The sequence below is a fragment of the Esox lucius genome, chromosome 5 (assembly GCF_011004845.1).
Source record: "Esox lucius isolate fEsoLuc1 chromosome 5, fEsoLuc1.pri, whole genome shotgun sequence".
NCBI lineage: Eukaryota > Metazoa > Chordata > Actinopteri > Esociformes > Esocidae > Esox > Esox lucius.
Window position 1 is genome coordinate 12458437 of NC_047573.1, and position 14541 is coordinate 12472977.

At 43.5% G+C, this 14541-nt stretch overlaps 1 protein-coding gene and 1 long non-coding RNA gene across 7 annotated transcripts; both read right to left on the reverse strand.

Moving 5' to 3' along the window:
• Positions 1-87: 87 nt before the first annotated feature.
• Positions 88-1831, reverse strand: LOC114839356. The gene is made up of 2 exons (XR_003781844.2): positions 718-1831; positions 88-569 (listed from the first exon to the last, which is right to left on the reverse strand). It is a non-coding gene; the product is annotated as an uncharacterized LOC114839356 (long non-coding RNA).
• Positions 1832-2143: 312 nt separating this feature from the next.
• On the reverse strand, positions 2144-11814 carry stambpl1 (STAM binding protein-like 1). Of its 6 annotated transcripts, XM_034292047.1 has the most exons (12): positions 11470-11814; positions 11319-11377; positions 9352-9456; positions 7632-7849; positions 6938-7013; positions 6329-6424; positions 5765-6077; positions 5119-5243; positions 4419-4556; positions 3160-3272; positions 2679-2778; positions 2144-2382 (listed from the first exon to the last, which is right to left on the reverse strand). In XM_034292047.1, the coding sequence occupies exons 3-12, from the start codon at positions 9430-9432 to the stop codon at positions 2326-2328; spliced, it is 1317 nt and encodes a 438-aa protein (XP_034147938.1). In that variant the 5' UTR covers positions 9433-9456; positions 11319-11377; positions 11470-11814; the 3' UTR covers positions 2144-2325. The 6 variants fall into 6 exon arrangements, with proteins under 6 accessions (XP_034147938.1, XP_019901762.1, XP_034147940.1 ...); XM_020046203.3 differs by having other exon boundaries at positions 11319-11814; XM_034292049.1 differs by lacking the exons at positions 11319-11377; positions 11470-11814 and adding an exon at positions 11161-11218.
• Between the last annotated feature and the right edge of the window lie 2727 nt (positions 11815-14541).

Genomic DNA, 14541 nt, shown 5'->3' on the forward strand with positions numbered 1-14541 from the left:
TACATTCTTGCTGACATGGTTCTGTTCATTCATCAGAAAACAAAAACATCTGGCAACACATCTTAAACAACACATCAGACAAGGAGATAAAGCAAGTAGGAGTTTAATTACCAAAAAGGCAGTGGGAAAGTGTTGTAGTAACTGCATTAAACATCTTTCCCAATTCCAAACACAAAAGCCACTACAACATAACATTTCTGCAGTCCCAGTGGAACAGCTTTAAAAACTGTAGCAAATCTGAAACCACTTAGTAAAACTGTCATGAGGTCCAATGGAATATAACAGCATTATACCTCTCCGTTTTTTGTATGCCCAGTTCAATCAAAATGGGATTTCTTTTTTGTTTCTTTCATTCTACAGGGAAGGGTGGGTAGAGGGGTTGTTAGCACGGTCCCAGATCTCGCCATCTTAAATGAATCATGGGTAACTGCAGACGTGGAGGGTGTCTTGAGAATGCGCGCGGCAGAATAAAGGTGAGAGGACCAACATAAGCGGTTGTATAAAAACCTAGATAGGAAGTCTGGTCGCCTCACGAGACTCGTTTTTCTCCTGACCGCTTTCGTGTAGAACTTTAGCTAAACGTAACCCTAACCCTTAACCATTTCCAAGCTGTAATCTCATTCTCCTTACCTACACCATTAACCGTCTTGATCTGCCACGATAATAATCAAACCAGGCGTGTTAATTCTTCTTACATGCCATGTCAGTTCTTCTAACCTGCGTGTTAATCCGACCCCACCTAACTGGCTCAGCTAAAGAGCTAGAGGGAAGTAGGAAGCAGCCACACATGACTTGAGTGTCCTGAGTGGCAACCAATCTGCTGTTAGATTTCCATTCAACCATTGATGCTAATTCTCTTGCATTTCGTAAAAAACACTTATGTGGGCACGCAAGAACACACACATGCACGCACGAACACAACTTGACATTCTCTATGCAGTCAATTAGCCAATCGTCGACTTCCAATGATTTGGAAGATGTCAATGATTTTGTCCATTATAAGTTGATGGACAACGGTACATATCCATCAATTACCACCCCAAAAAAAAGGTTTAGAGGAGTTCTGATGCGCTATCCAATTAGAAGAGGATATGGCATGGCCCACTGACCTACAGTAAATGAATCCATCCTCTTTTTGATGTTTTTTTCCCTCTAAAATGTTGACACGCCCTTATGAGATAGCAAGACCACACAAACAGGTCTGGGACCAGGCTAATTAAATGCTTTGCGGAGGTGGAAAGTCAACGGATACCTGAGCTCTGTGTAGTCACGCTCTTGGGCCTTTCTACAGAAAAAAACCCTCTAATAAGGCGTCTAAGGTGTCTTTGCTTATAATTCTCTGAGCACTTTGGTTTGTTCCTCCCTGCCCAGGACATGCTACCTGAAAGGGATGCTTTGATTAAATATTTTTTATACTTGTTTTCCTTTTACCATTTTCAGATCCCACTTCAAGATACAAATCTCACAAATAATGCAACTATTTTAAAGGTAAAATGACTGGCAAACAGTCATTCACTATTACTAAACACTAAATGGACAACACAGAACAACTTCCATAATAATCTGGAAAAATCACAACTATCAATTATTTTTGCATCACATTTCCACTCATGTAACCAACTGTGCAAATACTGTATGCATGAGTTTTTACAGGTCCAGTTTGTAGTCTCCTGTATCAGGAAATTGAAGAGTAAACATTTCCTCATGGGAGATCATCAATGATGCAACCATTAACACATTTGCACATGTGTAAAGCCTGCACAGCCCACTGCACAGCCCACTGCACAGCCCACTGCACAGCCCACTGCACAGCCCACTGCACAGCCCACTGCACAGCCCACTGCACAGCCCACTGCACAGCCCACTGCACAGCCCACTGCACAGCCCACTGCACAGCCCACTGCACAGCCCACTGCACAGCCCACTGCACAGCCCACTGCACAGCCCACTGCACAGCCCACTGCACAGCCCACTGCACAGCCTGCATGTTTAAACGGTTCTCTCTCCGGAGAACTCCACATCAAATCTGACAAGCAGAAAGACTATCTGGCCCCAAAAACTCCACTCCGAAACAGACAAGCCAAGCTATCAAAATTTACCATAAAAAGCCCACTCTAAAAAAGATAAAGGGTTGAAAAACGACACCATTAGAACAAGTTTATAGCTCACATCACTGTGTTTCAAACTTCCAATTCACAGTAGCTTATTTCCCAAAAAAATAAATAAATACAAAAGCCGTCATTGTAAACAAAGATATAAATAGCAGTTCTGGTTCGTGATGGGGAGAATGGAGACGGTCCTGGATGTCTGGTCTCTCCCTGTCTGTCACCTGAGGTCCAGCACTGTTGTTTTCAAATCCTTTATAACAACATGGCGACAGATCTGAGAACAGAAAAAAAGTCATCTCCCAACTCACAGCTCAAGTGGATGCTCACAACCCCCCCCCCCCCCCCCCCCCACACACACACACACACACATATACACACATATACACACACACATACACACACACATACACACACACACACACACACACACACACACACACACACACACACACACACACACACACACACACACACACACACACACACACCATGACTGTGCAGAATTAGGATGGCTGCTGAGGCTGTGTTGGCCCACAGTCTGCTGAGAGCATGTCTGTGTGCATTACTTACGCTGAAGAGGGGTGGCTCCTTGGAGTGTGGATGAAAGCCTTTCAGCCTGCAGCTGGCTACCTCCCCCATCCCACAGCTGGTGAGTCTGAACACCCCCGTGCTGAAACACACAGGCCACCACTATATAATGCTCTAAAGGCCCAAGGAAGTCATAACATCTATCAGGTACAACTAGGCCAAGACGTCTCGGCCAGAGTGGGATATGAATAATATATGCGGCCACTAAATGATTATAATCAGTATGGTCATCTTCATGTTTCACTCATATTTTCACAGAGGTTGGAAAGAAACGCCACATTTTGGTTAATCTCTCAGCACTGTTGTTATGAAACATTAGCCGTGACGTACAGCTCATTCCAGAACCACGTCTGATGCACTGTATGCCACACATTTCTTCCAACATACTCTAACGCGGTTAGAAATAGGCCTTCCAATACCAACCCAGGGATTGTGCGTTATTCTGGCGGACGGGGGAACTCACTCGTTGTGTTTGGGCGAGCAGACGATGGCGATGGCTTCGGGGAGCATCAGCTGATAGGAGCAGTGAGTATGGAGATCCACACTGGACAGAAAGGCCGTCTGGGTGGGGTGGGTCTGAGGGCAGACAGCAACAGGCACAATGGTTGTTTGGCCATAACCCAAGTGGCGTAACAAATGCATTTTCTGTTAGGTGTTACTTTTAATATTTATAGTATATATGTACTCCCCGAAATCTGTGATGCTACATTCGCCCTGCCCTATACAATGGCCATGTTAGGGCTTGCATAACATGTTTCAGTAAGGTGTCACGGCTATAAAATAACTAGGACATCTGAAGTGATGGGCCTGGTATTTACAGTGGTATTTGATTATGCAAATAAAAAGTCAAGAATACGACAGAGGGCCTTGACCCTGAGCTTTCAGTCTCATGTGAACGAGTGTCTATGTCAAGGACCAAATAAGTCTCAAAGCCAATCAAGCCGGCATGAGAACGATAAATCAGAAAAAACAGATCAGAGACAAAGCCAAAACATTTTAATAGCCAAAATCTACACTGACAAGAATAAAACTAGATCTTATGTATTGCTCAGCAATGCCAAACAACCCAGTAGATTAACATAGAGCTCTGCAGTGGATGATTAAAGAACATTCCCCATAATGAAAAGAAAAACAAAAAACCCTGACAGTTCAGGAACACTCGGCAGGAGGTAGGCGTCGATGCATCAGCCACTACCATCTACAGAAGACACGCCCCAAACTAGAGGCTGGACTACTACACTAGAAAACACTAGCTAGCCTCAATAACAGGACGGTCTTAAAAAAATAAAATAAATTGTTCTGGTAAAAGTCTTTGGGACAGATGAGAGAAAGACTAACATGAACTAGAGAACTGGCAACAGAAAAGTGTGGCAATAAAAGTAAACTGACATGCCACGTTTTTGACTAGCAGAGCATCATGACCAAGTTAATCACTCAATCTAAATCCAACTGCCTTTCACATACTGAAGACAAAAAGTCCTTAGAACAAATAGGAAATGAAAGTGTCTGTAGTACAGGCCTGGCAGAGCATCATCAGGGAAGATACCCAGTCTCTGGTGATGTCTATGGGTCACAGAATTCAGGCAATCACTTCATGCAATGAATGTGCCCAAGTACTGAACTTTGTACATAATGTTAATCTGTCAAAACACTTTAACAGCTTAAAATGTGTCCCTTTCCAAATACTTTTAGTGTTCACTCTATCTGTTCATGTGTACTCACATGGATCCAACCCAAAGTCAGGAGGTTATGCTGATCCTGGAAGCTGAAGAGCTCCTCCACGTTCTCCATGTCACAGTAGTCGGGGCCAGCTGACTGCTTAGGCACCACTACATGGGTCAGCAGGAACTCATTGTGTGTCTGGAAGAGATGCAAGTGTATTAATAACAGTTTAAAGGGTAATATACTGTGTGACATAGCAAGGGTATTAATAACAGTTTAAAGGGTAATATACTGTATGACATAGCAAGGGTATTAATAACAGTTTAAAGGGTAATATACTGTATGACGTAGCAAGGGTATTCATAACAGTTTAAAGGGTAATATACTGTATGACATAGCAAGGGTATTAATAACAGTTTAAAGGGTAATATACTGTATGACATAGCAAGGGTATTCATAACAGTTTAAAGGGTAATATACTGTATGACATAGCAAGGGTATTAATAACAGTTTAAAAGGTAATATACTGTATGACATAGCAAGTTTATTCATAACAGTTTCTAAGATAAATGTATTACATGGCAAGATTAAGAATAAGAGTTTCTAAGATAATGTATTACATAGCAAGGCACAGAGTACACCATGTCTCCTAAAGAACGCGAGAAACTAAAATCTGGGGAGGATTGGCTTTCCCCAAGTTGCTCCAAAACAACACATCCATGTTTGTGTAAAGTGTGTTGGGTTTAAGCACGCATCTCACCAGTTTTCCACAGAGGACCCCACATGTCTCTATGCCCCTGGCTGTGTTACTGTCAGCTAGCAGCAGGAACCTGTATGTCAGGTCACGAGGAACGACCACCCGCCTGAGGCCCTCAACCCGTTGATCTGTAACAAGGCACAACAACGAGACACGCCGACAGGGTCACCCATCACAATCAAGGGCATTACGCCACACGTATTACCTGGTGCAATGCAGAACCTTGCAACACATACAAAATCAACAACATTTAGACTAAAGACTAACTAACAACATTTTCAGTTTTGTCTTCTCCCCATCAAGGTAAATATTCACATAAAAACATGAAACTCCAACTATAAAAGACCATAATAGAACAGTTATGTAATATTTTAAATGTTGACTATATCCTGAAAGTTTTGACATTATTCTTTAGGTATATTGAATATTGTGTATATTAAGTATTGTTCATAAATATATAATCTACCAATCAATGTTTTTTCCTTTCTCTCTTTACTCTGAACTAATTACCGGTACTAACCAGCAGAAATACATTATCCATTATTGAACCACGTTATTGACTTTGCCGTTACCTGCTAATGGATACAGGACTCAGTACAATCACAATCTGAAACCTACATGTTATAGTGAATGGGAGCAAACCACTCACTATGTAAGCCAGCCAGGGTAGCTGCTGGCTTGCTGCTGGCCGCGGCAGAAAGGCTGTTCGCACGGTTCGGGTCCAGACGAACGTGGTTCTTGGATGAGTGGGACAGGCAGGACCCATCCGTTTGTTCATGCACTTTAGCGGCCGCCTGGTCTTTGTGATTGGCCTGCTCCTGTCTGCGCAGCTGGTCCTCAAAGTAGCGAAACTGCTCCGACTCGATCTGCATCCTGCGCAGCTGGGCCACCCGCTGCCTCTCCTGCTCTACCAGAGACATCCTCTGCAGCTGACCGCAGCCATCCGCCACAACCGCTTGGCTCTGGGCGTCCACACATGCATGGCACACAAAGGCGTCAGTTCGGTGGCATCAAGTAGGCTGCCATGTTGCCACACACACGCCCTTGATTCCTAAACAACCTCTCCTCACTAGTTACCATGAACTGCACTGTACCACACTGCACATCCAACTAATATGAACAGCACACCAGGGCTTAGAGGCACACTTAAGGGCTTTCACCTATTAGCCAGTTAGACAAAATGTGACGAACGTTACGGGTGCTAAACCCTTACCTGACTCTTGAGATACTCGGCGTGTTCCTTGTTGTACTTCTCGTGGAGGAGCTTCTTTAACTGATCTTTCCGCGGAAACGCAACGTCTTGCAATTTCTGGGAATAATATCGAACCGATGACAGGACAAGGACAACTGTGAGAGTGCAGGCAGCGAAACACTTCAAAGCCCAGCCAGGTACTGTATCAACAGAAATACCCTCTTCCCATCCATTAGCAGTGGAACACAAAATGTCAATGAGTGCACTGAATCATTACTTGAAGAATAGGAAAGATGACCAATTATCTACCATTCAAAAGCCCTTAAAAGACTGTAGAGGAGGCTCTATTGTTGGTCACCTATCTCCAGGCCTTCAGAGTTCCTGAAGGGACTGTGTACTCTCACCTCCCCATGCAGACCTGAATCCCCTCATTACGCAGGGGCCAGTAAGTAGACCGCCACTATAATGCCAGACAGGCCATCCTCACCTACCACCCGCCCCCCCCACCCTGTGTCATTCCAGCCAGGTTAATGGTCCCTGACATAAATGAGCTTCCAGCGGGGTTAAGCACCACAGGGGTCCCTCCAACGCACAAGGATCAGGGCATGGGGGGGCGTTGGACAGGCTTACCTTCATGATCACCTGCTTCTCCAGCACATTGCACTGCTGGTAATCCCGATGGCTGGGCAGCTTCTCTACAAAGAGGCTGGAACAAAACAGAAGACATTAACCCACCAGGACCCAGAGTTTCCTGAGACGTGTACAGGAAGTAACTTTGTATATGTCACAACCAAAAAGCTGATTCGCGAAGTTGGTGTTTCAGCGGATAGGGAGGCTCTGACTGCATGTTGTGGGGAGAACATTCTTGGGAACTAGGAACGTTATGTTCGTTGGAGGCCTAGCTTCTCTTATAAGATATTATACAAGTTCAGTACAGTGCAAAAGCCTAGAGAATTTAGACTTGACCTTAAGCCTACAGAAGCCTTTTACTTCGGGTGGATTAAATTATTTCACGGAAAGAACAGGTCCACTGCTCTGAGGGCTACTCCCACAGCCTACTTTCGTTATTATAATTTTTATTTTACCATAGTTGGATTTGGGGGGACAAAGCTATTCATTTATTTTCATTGGTGTTACAAGCAATTCATCTTAGCAGAGCTTGTGGGGTTTTCGTTTGTTTGAACCACCTATAGGGTCATCGGATCTAAGACCTGTAAGGGACATTACGGTTTACGATCTACTGCAGTGGACTGCATGCTGTTGTGCTTTCGCAGTCCTGGTCCTTTTGTATAAAGGCACCAAGCTCCTTCCATCCTCTCCTTACGTGATGAACTTGTTGTAGAGGACAAAGGCGTTCTCCAGGCTGCCCTCCTCTAGGTAGACAGCGGCCATGCGCTCCATCTCCACGCCGGAGCGGAAGTAGCGGTGGGGCGTGATCTCCTCGTTGATCTCGATGTTGCAGCCCATCTTGCTGAGGGCCCGCACGCGCTCCACCGCTGCCAGGCTCACGTCCGTGTGTTCCGGCTCGGCCGCCAGCTTCTTCTGTTGAGGGGTTCGACGGACAACAGGAACAGACTTTAAGGTTCAGCCGACAGCGACAGAGTGGCCACAGGCGGAACAGTCACAGAGGTCAACTCAGGGGTCAAGTGTGTGTGTAGTGACATGGGGCAGGTGACACTGAAGACCCTGGCCAAAGGCTCGGTCAGGATTCTTCCATCTAACAGGTGAGGTTGGGATTCAATTAGGCTTGGACGGCACGGCCCGGGTTATGAGCCCCAGCGGGGCCAAAGCAAGGCACTCATCACAGACATCACGTCAGCACCGACGCCTTCACGGGCAGAAAAACCCTCGGGCCAACAGCCAGACACAAGCAACACTCCTGAGGTAGCGTCATCTGAAACCACAGCCGCTGGCTTCGGCGCGGGCCGACCCCCTCGGCAGTGCGCCAGGCCTCCCCTTCTCCAGGCGGTCATGTGACCGGACGCATCGGCACTGTTCAACCCCACACTGTGCCAGTGTCTGAACTCTAACCAAAAGGTCGGCGGTGACCGTTGAAACAGGCACGAGCCCTCCGCTCTTGCGAGCTTGACGATAACATCTACTTTTGTCTAATCATCTATTCATGAGCCGAGGAAGTGAGCCGTGAAGGGGCGGACATCCGCTGCATCCCCTCCCTCTCATCCACCCCAGGGTGAAGGGCCGGCCCTGAATGGAGAGGCGGGACTGAATGACAGAGTAGCTGCAGTGGGAATACTAATGGAAGTGAGTCAGAGGAAACCGTTGGCAGCGAGTCCCCAGACCCACTTACCCCCTCTGCTCCACGCAAGAAATCAATGCAGCCCACCCACATGCCCGGTCACACCCTCATCTCTCCTCGCAGATTAAACCCACACATCGCAGGCCTCCTCTCAAACGTCCATGCAGCCCGGACTCAAACTATTTCATAGACAAGCCAAGCAACCGTCACCTCCTCATCTCCTAACCTTCCCACGCCCCACCTCCTGACCTGTGTACCCGTCGCCGCTGGCTCACAGGACTCACCAGCGTGCTGAAGCTAAAGCCTTGCTCCATGGCGCCTTTAGACTGCTGACTCACAGGACTCACCAGCGTGCTGAAGCTAAAGCCTTGCTCCATGGCGCCTTTAGACTGCTGACTCACAGGACTCACCAGCGTGCTGAAGCTAAAGCCTTGCTCCATGGCGCCTTTAGACTGCTGACTCACAGGACTCACCAGCGTGCTGAAGCTAAAGCCTTGCTCCATGGCGTCTTTAGACTGCTGACTAACAGGACTCACCAGCGTGCTGAAGCTAAAGCCTTGCTCCATGGCGTCTTTAGACTGCTGACTCACAGGACTCACCAGCGTGCTGAAGCTAAAGCCTTGCTCCATGGCGTCTTTAGACTGCTGACTAACAGGACTCACCAGCGTGCTGAGCTAAAGCCTTGCTCCATGGCGTCTTTAGACTGCTGACTCACAGGACTCACCAGCGTGCTGAAGCTAAAGCCTTGCTCCATGGCGTCTTTAGACTGCTGACTAACAGGACTCACCAGCGTGCTGAAGCTAAAGCCTTGCTCCATGGCGTCTTTAGACTGCAGGCTCACAGGCTCCAATCTTCTCAAAGTGTCCATGTCATCCCCCAGAATGAAAGCCCACTGAAAACAAGAGAAAAGAAAGCTTAGCTTGGCTAATGGCGATTACTCTGTCGTTTAATGACGACCTTTGGGTTTATAAGGCCACGTTTTATTAAGTTCTATGCGTTAATATTACCTACATAGACACTTCACCTTCAGTAGTAGTCATATAAATGACCCTGACTTCAGCTTAGAACTTGACTTGCATTGCAATGTCTGTATGTAATACAGAAACCTACATTTGTAGTGCATTTGATTTTTTGCAGAAGATGATTTCTGTAGTCAGAGCATGGATCTCCAAATGCAGCCTCTCAATCAACAGTTTTTTCAAACATGTTGTAATGGCCTCCAAGAAAATGAGTTACTGTTGCTATGACAGCATGTAACTACGTAGCAAAATAGGGTGATTCATGGATGCAATTTGCTTGGATTTAATCTTTGTTTGGCTTTAACTATAATAAAATAAAATTGGTCAATAAACAGATTATAGCAGTGCATATTTCTCTTCAATCCCAAAACTGCTTTAATACTGCAACAGAATCGAAAGCACAATTCCTCAGTGATATTCTGGATCCTGCTGCCATGGAAACCCATCATGGTTGGAAACCCATCAAGAACAGCATAAAATAGGTAGACATACCTCAGTGCAAAACCTAGCTGTAAGTAACACTTCCTGAAGCCTACTGTCAACTTACAAAAATGATTTTTTTCAAATAATTTGTTGAATAATATTTAAAAAAAAATAATAAGGTAGGCATTCCTAAATATTTGATTGTGCACAAACAAATAAATATATAAATAAATGGTAAACAAGTGCTTTATAAACCAAAGTGGGCCTAGACTAGAACCATTGACTTTGGAGGTCTCTTACGGCATTAGGAGCAGAGCAATCTTAATTCATTAGTTGGGTGTCTGACAAATCTTGGATTCCTACCTTCACTGCAAGAATTGATGCCCAGCCATATGGGCAACTATTATTTTTACTAGACAATTTTACATCAGACTTGATTGGTGCAGTCACAAATCCAATAAGAAAACTAACATTAATTATTTTCAGCCCCATAGTACTTCCTGTGGTACAGTAAGGAAAAACAAACCAACAATAAAATGCTGGCTAAAAGCTAAAAGTCAGTATTTCAGGAAAGTACAGAATTTGATTGAAAAGCTGTATATAAAAAAATACAAAATAAAGGTTTTCTAATGAAAGGTATTTGAGTTTACTTAAAACGTCTCTCACCCAAAATACTATGCGGTTTGAGGATGACTTTCATGTAGCATAGATTCAGGAACCAAAGCCTGTTTTATAGCATGTGTTTGCAGCCTACCAGTCAGTTTTACTTCACTATAATGACCCATTAAAATCATGTAAAATACTATTAAGCAGCTTAATGCTTTAATTTAAATCTTGAAATGTACAGACAAAAAGTATACACAGTAATTAACTATCCAAATGAAAGCAAATTAAACAAAGTTAGCCCCTCCGCAAAAAGGAAAAAAAAGAAAAACACTTCCTTAATCAAACTGCGACTAACCTGTGTGCTTCCTGCACCTGGCACCAGCTATTAATCACAACCCTTTTCTGACAACCATGTGGATCAACTTACAGAGAATGTCTCATTATTACCTACCACAGAGATCATCACTTAGGTTCTGTAAACTTAGGTTGTCATTAAGACTCCATGTAACAATGGGTCCATCTATTCTAAATAAGTTAAATACCAATACCTCGACATTTCACCAGTTGAAACACCATCAAGAGACGGGTACAGGGATTATGAATGGAACTTGGTAATGCGTGTAGATTCAGGAAATTGATAGATCCTATGAGTTGACAGTGATATGCCATATACTGATAGATCATGTAAATATTTGAAAATGCTTACCAGTTTATTGACCCGCGTCTAAGCTTATCCCATACTCCTGTCGTCACATGTGGCACATGCTAGAATTCAGTGCGAAAACAGGAAACTACGTTGGTACAAGCCAGTTGGTATGATCGAAACCTCGCGGACTTAGCGTTTGTAGCCTACATACCTACTTCATGAAGTGATTATTGAATTTAAAAGGATTAGAAATAGCGAAAGTTCACAAGCGATAAAATGGCTGAAAGCTGTCTTTCAGAGCCAATGTCATAGTCATAAGGTGAGACAAATTGCTATCCAGTCCCATTCGGCGCTGTGGTGTTGGCGATAGCAGCAACGGTGGTATATGAGGCGAAGTGTCCTACACAAAGGGGTGATGGGGTAGAGGAGAATCCACTCCAGCACACTACTGGACAAAAGAGAAAATGCCCTACAGCTGCGACACCCAGCTCCATTTGCATCCTGTAATTTAGGGAATTTTGCATGGCGCACAACATAGCTGCGCTTGACACATTGCCATCAGTGGTTGTGGGGGTTGAACACAAGTTCATCCATGTTTTTATTTTGCGTGACAGTTTACCTCATTATACTGAAAATTGTATGGCGTTTTATTAATATAATTGTTTGCCATCGGCGATTTGAGTATAATCGCATTTTGCTTATTGTTTCCTGCATCAAAACGTGGGTGAAAATATACATTTTAGAATTAAAACTACAGACACACTATCTACAGACTATTATTATCTAATAATTTGGCTAATAGTGAAACAGGAAATTAGATCAAATCACTCGACGCTGTATTTTGAAACATCACCAGATGTGATTCTGGTGAGTGGGCTACCATAGGATGCTTAGTGCTGTAATAATTAAACTTCCACCAGAGGGGGGCGTAGGTTTACATTCAGCTGCTACTGCACCTGCTCTATTTTACATGCTATGACAGAACTGTTAGGTATTAACATGAAATGTAAAATAGTATACAATAGTCTATTTAAAAGATGATTCCATAAAGTCACTGCCTCTCAGTTATCTGTAGTGCTAAACCAGGGTTCAAATCCTGCATTTTTGGACACAGATAAATGTCCAAGATTAAATATTGGAAAACACCTGATTATTTGAGTTCATGCAACCTTGCTCAAATGAAATGCCCCAGCATATCTAGGGCAGCTAATTGCAATACAACCAGCAATAACACAATGTGATACAAAATTATTTATTTAATTGGCCATTTTCTATATCGATAACTCTATGAGGGAACCGCCCCTTGGTGCTGAACAGGGCTGAGATCCAATGTGCATCTGCTTACTACACAGGCCCAGATCTGTGTGGGTGTGTGTGGTGGCCGACCACTCATTTGTGGGTTGTCTCTGCAGCCTCAGACTGTTACATTTTAATATTTCACCCCGCTCTCTAATTTCTAAATGTAACAGTTCATTTAAGCATTCCCTGACCCTTAAATACTCATCCTTTTTCCATCCCTGGACGTCAATAGGCAGAATAGCAACAACTGCCGATCCACAGGACTCCTAGTTCTGATATTATACTCTGAGTACCTATTCATATGAATTTCATGAAAATAGGTGTGTTTAATCAATCAATCAAATGTATTTATAAAGCCCTTTTTACATCAGCAGTTGTCACAAAGTGCTTTTACAAAAAAAACAAAAAACACCTGAAACCTCAAGGAGCCAGCAACAACAGTGTTGAAGCACAGTTGCTAGGAAAAGCTGAACATTTTAAGAGTACTAGTTGTAATAATTAATAAATGCATTTGGGTTGTCCAGAGTCTATAAAACCTAACCCAGGTCAGAAGCATTACCAGATGGACAAGGACAGACAAGTCCATGTATTGCTTCATAGGTTAACAATAAAACCTTAAAATCAGCCCTAGCCTTAACAAGCAGCCCGGGTAAAGAGGCTAATAGTGTTCAATTTTTGTTCTAGTTAGGATTCTAGCAGCTGTGTTCAGCACACATTTTGAGACCACATAGTTTATTAGCTAATAGCAAACCATTTACCGGGGAAAACAATTCATTGACAATTGAATTAACTGTATAATTGTTGTGACCCTCTTATAATTATAATAAAAATTGAGAAATAATACTTGGCATTATTAGATCAATTGAATACTATTGAAGAAATGTTAATAAAATTAAGTACTTTCTGCCAATGACAGGCATTCCAAATATAACCCCACTGACAAGTGAATATCGCAATATCAATTATTATATTAGTTTTGGTTGTAGTCAAAAAAGGAAGTGTACTAAAAGGAAGAAAAACGAAAATGTGTTGTCACTCCAGACAAACCGCATTCCAATGAAAAGTGAATGTTGGAGTCTGAGGGCAGTTGTTGCGACAGACTTTGGCCTAGTCTACACTTTTTCTCAACAACAAGGTGATCAGCTTCAAACATCATGTGTTTAGATCATTGATTGGACATTGAATAGAATGAAAAAAAAATGCAAATAGACACAACCTCCATGCCAACGCAATATTTGGATGTCTTGTCAGAAGAATAATCATGTACTTCAGCCGTTATTACAGATATGTACCCTATAATGTACCCGTGTGTTTGTTTATTACTTTGATTGCATCAGAACCTGAAAATCCTGAACATTGGATTGCCAGAATGTAGGCATACAAAAGTACCCCTTAATATGCTGTTCATTTTACCTCGCTTATTCCTGTGTTACAACTAGTGATTTCTTAGTACTTAGGCGAATGTTACATGTACTCTGTGTGTAAAATTGTGGTAAGGTCCTCTCACTTAAGACAAAGCGCCAGGTTAAATACCTAGGTGTCCTTTTAGTTTCAGCGCTAGATTTTGAACACACAATAAGAATTTGACTGAAACAAGTGAGAGCACACACCAGTTACATTCTTAGTTCAAATAACTGAACAGGGTCTTAGGAGACCATTTTGCACTCTTCATCCTAGTACTGTCCTGCCTCTGAAGTTATTTAGTAAGGCCAGTTCTGGTTGGCACCTGGATAGGAGATCATATGCTGCTGTAAGTGGGCTCGTAGGGCCATTATAGGGTCCTCCCGGGGGACTGATGTGGACAGTACTCTTCATAAAAGGGTCTTTGGACGTTGGGACGGTGAACAGGTATCTTGACTGTGGTCACTAAATATCCTATGGCACTTATCGTAAGGACTGATATGTTAACTAGTTCAGGCTAGATTTCCAATCTGTCCCTCACATCATAATGGCCAGCTAATTATCCCTAGCTTCCAGATGGCTA